Here is a 7,389-nt window from a genome sequence, read left to right on the forward strand (position 1 = left end):
GAGAGAGAAAGATTTAGTTAGTTAGTTCAGGAAGGTCGATTGGAGAAAAACAGTCTAAATATTTTTTTATTTTTTTAAATCCTCCTGTGTTTGTTGGGAGGAGATGATGAAAACATACAGAACAGAAAAATAATCTCACAGTTTACATCATGAAGCCTTTTATTTCCATCTGATGCGTCTGAGCTGCTGCAGTCAGTCTGCAGGACGTCAAACAGCTGCTGGAAACTTTCCATCAACATCAACATGACTGAATGAGTTTCTGACTGTATGTGTTTGTTTATTTGTTGTTGACGCTGCACACGTGTTAACATTCTTTATTTGGTCAGTTATGAGAATATTGAGTAGAATCAAAACAGCACAGATGCTCCTACATCTGATACTGTACACAGTAATAGATGATGTTGTGATGCACGATGATTGACTTCAGTACAGCTGTTGTATCGATTTATAGATTTATTGATTGATTTATGATGTTTACAGAACAAAACTCATTTTATTGCATTTTCTCCATCAGTAGAAGAAAACTCTGCTCTCTCATTTTTTTTGAGAGCTTTGCAGTTTAGGTTACTCACATCTTTGAGTTCACTCTTCAAAATAAAGACCTTCTCACAATCATGTAGACCTTGTGGTTTATCCCAACGTTCAGCAATCTTGGTTATGTTGAATGTTTCATAGGGGGGGATAAGCACCTCTTCCTCCTTTGTTCCAAGGGTTGAATAATTCTTCAGGTAAGCTCCTGAACAGGTCTCAATCTTAAAGCAGGTCTTCTTACCAAATCGAGTAAGGTTTGTTAGTTTAGAGCTGGAGGCAAACATACCAAACCGAATGATGTCGTTAACATTGCCAGTGAATGTAACATTGGTTCTTCGATAAGTAGTCTGACAGCCTTGGTTTTTTTTCAGGGTTTGTATGGCAGTAGTCAGCCAGTAATGTAAATAGTGGAATTTGAAGGAGCTGCCATAGTTGCTCCTATTGGTCCGGACTGCTTCATTGAATTCTTCATAAAGTCTTTTATCATTTTCATTATTTTTGAGGCCAGATGTATAAGCACAGATTGCCTTCATGTGGTTCTCGGTGAGAGCCTCATCCTCTGCGTGTTCTTTCTTTGAACAATTTTCAGCACGTTTCCAGACAAAGTTAAATGTTCCCACATTCTCTTTCTTGAAATATGTGCTGTTGACCTTCTCCTCCATCTCCTGGTCGCAGCCACAGTACATGTCATCAACAGCTTTATCAACCATGTCTAGGGGAATAGAGCTGGAGTTCTGGAGGGCAGAAGAAGGAAGGAACAGGTGATGTTACACAACAAAGGTTTTATGGTTTATTCAAACCAACTTATATAAAGTGCAGCAGTAAATACAGGTTGAAGGAAACGTAATGCAGTCTGAATGATGTTTTCTGTCAACATGATGAGAAAATGTTGATACTGAACGTGTCAATAAAACGTTGACTGATAACATGTTTTATTGTTTTGCAGTCTGATATCAGCTGGTAGTGACACAGCAATATTTAGGTTTTTATGACTGTGGTTTATGGCACCTGGTTCAGGTCAGAGAAAGATCCTGGTCTCTGTTTAATACAGAGAGAAAGTTTATGAACATTGAAGTGAAAGCAGCATCTTTCACTAACTGTAACCAAACACTGAACACACAGGACTGAGGATGTGAACTCTGCACTTTGAGCGCTGGTTTAACAGTGTTTCTGTGTGTTTATCCTCCTCTACAGCTCTGCTCTCAAACATCATTCAAGCAGCCATTACGTTTGTTACCACAATGGGAAAACTATTTCCTAGTATATAAAGACATTTAGTAGGAGACAGGGCTGGAACTGAGCTGACAACCAACTTGACTTCATGGAATAAAACAAGATGATACCGTCCACTCACAAGTTGGTTACATACAAACCTTAACGTTCAATACACTCAACAGGTTTGACTGATCAATCCTCTGTTGTATAAAGACAATAAAACTGAAGCTTAAGACTGTTAGCAGAGTGTGTTACTCACCACAATGGGCAGGTCCCTGCGTGGAGTTTCCATGTTCTCCCCGTGTCTGCGTGGGTCTCTGCTGGGTTCTCTGGTTTCCTCCTACCATCAAAGACATGTATGTTTATGGCAAACTGTTTTAACATTTAATCAAACCAGATATATCCAGAATAGCATTTTTGCTAGTCAAAATAGTATTCTCACTAGTCAGAATGGTAATTAAAGATATACAGAATAATATTCTTAGTAGTACAAATTATATTTCAAGATATCTACAACTGACTGTACTAGTCAAAAATACATTTAAGGTATCAAAATATCTTTAAAAAGTATAAGTGGCCATTTTAACATTTAATAGCTAGACTGGATATTTATTGCAGATATATATAATTTGATTCTTCATAGTCAAAATGAACATTTCAGATATCCACAATTCATTCTTAGGAGAAATGACGTCACTTTTGCCATTCGTGTGTATTGGGCTTTCAATTTCCGAAATCCACAATTACATTCTGGATATCTAGAATAAACATTCTGGATATCTGCAATACAATTCTTACCAGTCATAACTGAAGTCAGCATTTGCTTTTGGTGAAAAAAGAAAAATCCCGCCAAAAGTGGTCACTAGATGTCGCACTACGCATGTCCTGAACTGATTGTGATTGTTACTGAGTGATGATCAGATCAAACTATCAAACTAGGCAGCGCTGATCAAATATGAATCATGATTCTGTTTCTGCGTTGCCTATTTCTCACCTCAAATGTTTTCAGAAACATATTTTACTTACTGTTTAGCTGTACAGTGAGATTATTTGTAACGCGACCGCCAAATTATATACAAATTATATATATCTGCAATAAATATCCAGTCTAGCTATTAAATGTTAAAACGGCTTGCCATAGTATGTTAGGGTTAATACTCCTGTCAGAGTTCCTGACCAAGAAACTGGCAAAAAGACCTGGAGTTGATCCCCGGGCGCTGCACTGTAGCTGCTCCTAGTGTGTGAGTGTAGGTTGGGTTAAATGCAGAGGATACATTTAGTTTCAATGTATGTGAGTGATGAGAAATTACAATAAATAAATGTTAATCTTAATGTTAAACCACCAGACAAGGACTGAAAGTCTTAAAGCAGCAAGTAGGACTAGAACTCCTCCAATGATCAGGTGGGAACGCTTCATCTCTAGACGCTCTTCAACGCTGGAGCTCTGACTTTGAAAAAGACTTCTTGTGGTTTTTTTTACCACAACATGAAGTTACACTTCAGATGTTGTTTCATCAATCAGAAAACACACAGCACATGTCTCGTTATTGTCAGGACTTTTTCTGATGTGTCTACAGATCTGTCACACATGATGTTGGAGTGGAAAGTAAATGTAAAAATGTCCCTTACTGTTAGCAGAATGTGTTACTCACCAAACAATAGATGGGTGGCATAAGGGCTGTAAGTACTGTAGCAGCCATGATGATTGTGCAGGGCACTGCCATCTCTGCAGTCAGGAAAACAGCTGTACAACGTGAACATACACAAATAAAGAAGTGTGACATACTGACTGCTGGTCAAAAGGTTTGGTTAGACAGCAGGTCCTTAATATTTCTACAGGACTCATGGTCGTGTCTTTTTATAAATACCATAGACACACAGCTCACCACAAAGCCACAGCTTGTCACCATAGTGACACACAAATACATAAAGTTTGTAAAAACGTTAAAACATAATGTTATTGCATAATAATGAACTTAATACATTGATAAATGAGGACATCTATTAGGTTCAGTTATTATTAAGTGAATCTGGTGTAAAATCCTGATCTTCATATTTGAAAGTATTTCATCGTTAGTGTGTCAAAGAGTTTTTACCTGTGTTGAACACTTGCTCTGAGATGCTGAGGAGGCAGGAAGAGCAGAGAGTCAGACTGCAGAGGTTTTATAGTCTGTCAGAGAAGGGGAAAACTTTCTGTGGTCACCATTTCACAGAAACTCTCTACGTGGAACCTCCCCTCCCTTCTCTCGCTATATCTCATCTTCTCTGTTCCGCTTTTGTAAAAAGCTGCAAATGAAGGCGTAAATAAAATGAATGTAGAGTTGAAATTGTTCACAGCTCTACAGATTTGCTACAACTTATGTAGAATGCAGCCGTCCTCCCAAGAAAAACAACAGTACAGGTCTTAAATTCAGTCGCCACAAGTGACCTTTAGTTACTTTTGACTGACAGACACCATCTAGCATCATAGCACAGAGACAGCACTGGTGAAAGTCACAAATGACCTCCTAACTGCATCGGACAAAGGATTTCCCTCCATACCTGTCCTGTTAGATCTTAGTGCCGCAATCGACACAATTGACCATCAAATCCTTTTGCAGAGACTGGAACATTTAATTGGCATTAAAGGAACTGCATTAAGTTGGTTTAAGTCTTATTTATCAGACTGACTTCAGTTTGTACATGTTAATGATGAATCCTCCATGAAGGCAAAAGTTAGACACGGAGTTCCACAAGGTTCAGTTCTTGGACCAATACTATTCACCTTGTATATGCTTCCTTTAGGTAATATTATTAGGAAACACTCCATAAATTTTCATTGCAATGCAGATGATACCCAATTATATTTATCAATGAAACCAGATGAAACCAATCAGTTAAACAAACTCCAAGCATGCCTTAACGACATAAAGACCTGGATGACCTGCAATTTTCTGCTACTAAACTCAGATAAAACTGAAGTTATTGTGTTTGGCTCTAAACACCTTAGAAACACATTATCTAATGATAAAGCTACTCTGGATGGGATTACCCTGGCCTCCAGCACCACCGTAAGGAATCTGGGAGTTATCTTTGATCAGGATATGTCCTTTAACTCCCACATAAATCAAATTTCAAGGACTGCCTTTTTTCACTTACGTAATATCACAAAAATCAGGCACATCCTGTCCCTAAAACATGCAGAAAAACTAGTTCACGCATTTGTTACTTCTAGGCTGGATTATTGCAATTCCTTATTATCAGGCTGCTCTAACAAGTCTCTAAAGACTCTCCAGCTGGTCCAGAATGCAGCTGCACGTGTTCTGACTAAAACTAGAAAAAGAGACCACATTTCTCCCATTTTAGCTTCACTACATTGGCTTCCTGTAAAATCTAGAATAGAATTTAAAATCCTTCTCCTAACTTACAAAGCCCTTAATGGTCAGACACCATCATATCTTGAAGAGCTTATAGTACCGTATTATCCCACTAGAACACTGCGCTCCCAGTATGCAGCTTACTGGTGGTCCCTACAGTCTTTAAAAGTAGAATGGGAGGCAGAGCCTTCAGCTATCAGGCTCCTCTCCTGTGGAACCATCTTCCAGATTCAGTCCGGGGTGCAGACACCCTCTCTATGTTTAAGAGTAGGCTTCAAACTTTCCTTTTTGATAAAGCTTATAGTTAGGGCCGACCAGGCTCGCCTTGGATCAGCCCTTAGTGATGCTGCTATAGGCCTAGACTGCTGGGGGACTTCCCATGATGCATTGAGCTCCTCTCTCCTCCTCCTCCTCTCCATCTGTAAGCATTCATGTACCATTAATGCATGTTACTAACTTGGCTTCTTCCCCAGAGTTTTTTGTGCTTTCTCATCTTGCAGGATACCCTGGGTTGCAGGCCGAGCCTTTGTGGTCCTTCGCAGTCCTGTTGGTGTCCTTCCCCGGCTATTGCTATTGCTGTTGGTGCTGTTATTCTTATTGTTATGATTGTTGTTATTCTGGGACGAGAATACTGCAGTAACAGTAGTAGTAGACCTGCACGGACGAGAATACTGCAGTAACAGTAGTAGTAGCCCTGCAGGGATGAGAATACTGCAGTAACAGTAGAAGTAGACCTGCAGGGATGAGAATACTGCAGTAACAGTAGTAGTAGACCTGCAGGGATGAGAATACTGCAGTAACAGTAGTAGTAGCCCTGCAGGGACGAGAATACTGCAGTAACAGTAGTAGTAGCCCTGCAGGGACGAGAATACTGCAGTAACAGTAGAAGTAGACCTGCAGGGACGAGAATACTGCAGTAACAGTAGTAGTAGACCTGCAGGGATGAGAATACTGCAGTAACAGTGGTAGTAGCCCAGATATCCTTGTATAATTTTTTTTGTTAAAAATTAGAAATGAGTCAATTTGACCCAAACACCACTTAAAGGTTTAGTATCTATATAAAGACAACTTACTTAAGCAACACCTTTGACTGACAAAGCTAAAAGTTCTACAATGCACCAAGCAACACTCAAGCAGCAGTTTCCATCAACATGAACCACATGAACCACATGCTCATGTCATTAAGTTTCAGATCTCAAGTGGTTTTTCAGTCTGTGAAGTAAAGCAAACATCCGTTCAGATCTTCTCACACTTGGTGTTGGCTGCGGAGAATGCAGTCTTGACCTTTGCCCTCTCCCTACACTAGTATAATAGGTTAATGAAGAAAAGCTGTACTCATTATGATACTAGTGTTAGCTGGTTCTGATGGACTCCAAAATCTAATGCAAGTGTCAGTCTGGACCACAGCTGTAGAAGTAGTAGTAGTAGTTGTAGTAGTAGTAGTAGTAGTAGTGGCCCCCCCTTTGTGTATGTGGGTCAAATTGACCTGAACATTGTATGAAGGACGTAAATGTGTGGGGGATTGTAGCATGTCTCTTGAGATATTATATTTCCGGGGTTCAAAATGAAGCTCTCGAACAAAAACAATGTCTCAATACATTTTTTTAATGACCAAGAACTTTATGTTTTTTAGCCCCTTTTAGTCCATTGATATTCCAGGTACAAATGGTAAATTTATTTGCTAGAGGTTTTATAAGCTTCTTTGGTACCATTTATACTTTTTTATTTTAATTTTTACATGACATATAGCTGCTTCAAAATCAGGGCAAACCCCCGTAGAGATCCATGACATAGAACATAAAACAACATGACACAGACAATAAAACACAAATAAACACAAAAACTTTACACATACCCTTTAAAACTTCTCTTCTGTAGACATGCTTCACCAAGCTGATTACCCTGCTCTGCCCCATGGTGTAAACAATGGTGTAAAAAATAGCCATAAAAAATAGCATTTCAATCAGGGGAGACAAGTGAATGAAGCAAAAATAATTGTTTATTATACAGAAGATGTTGATGATTGAGTGTTACTGTGTCAAAAGTCTTTGGCGCTGCGACTCTACAGACAGATTCTGAATCGAGGGACATCAGTCCTGAGCAGCAGCAAGATAAATCCCCCCATGGAGTCCAGACTCTGCTGGAGGCTGATGACTTCTGAGATTTATAAGGCTGATGAGGTTAATGAAGCGATGCACTGATGAATCTGCGAAGACTGGGCAGTGGCTCTTCAAAAAGATTCCCAATTAAATGGGGAATTCAGCAGGGATGCCCGATTAGTCCTTTA

The 7,389-nt window shown here is 39.3% G+C and overlaps 1 protein-coding gene across 1 annotated transcript; it reads right to left on the reverse strand.

Annotated features, from left to right (window-relative positions):
• Positions 1–277: 277 nt before the first annotated feature.
• LOC122974745 (T-cell ecto-ADP-ribosyltransferase 1-like) lies at positions 278–3,985 on the reverse strand. Its single transcript, XM_044342654.1, has 4 exons — positions 3,843–3,985; positions 3,399–3,490; positions 2,006–2,086; positions 278–1,265 (listed from the first exon to the last, which is right to left on the reverse strand). The coding sequence occupies exons 2-4, from the start codon at positions 3,468–3,470 to the stop codon at positions 489–491; spliced, it is 930 nt and encodes a 309-aa protein (XP_044198589.1). The 5' UTR covers positions 3,471–3,490; positions 3,843–3,985; the 3' UTR covers positions 278–488.
• Positions 3,986–7,389: the final 3,404 nt, after the last annotated feature.

The sequence above is a fragment of the Thunnus albacares genome, chromosome 23 (genome assembly GCF_914725855.1).
Source record: "Thunnus albacares chromosome 23, fThuAlb1.1, whole genome shotgun sequence".
In the NCBI taxonomy this organism is placed as follows: Eukaryota; Metazoa; Chordata; class Actinopteri; order Scombriformes; family Scombridae; genus Thunnus; species Thunnus albacares.

Bases quoted from the DNA above. Each gene is read 5' to 3' on its own strand.
- LOC122974745 (XM_044342654.1), bottom strand. From the start codon at position 3,470: ATGGCAGTGCCCTGCACAATCATCATGGCTGCTACAGTACTTACAGCC. The intron at 2,087-3,398 runs GTGAGTAACACA...CTTTGATGGTAG, and splicing joins TGCCACCCATCTATTGTTTG to GAGGAAACCAGAGAACCCAG. The intron at 1,266-2,005 runs GTGAGTAACACA...TCTGCCCTCCAG, and splicing joins GCAGGGACCTGCCCATTGTG to AACTCCAGCTCTATTCCCCT.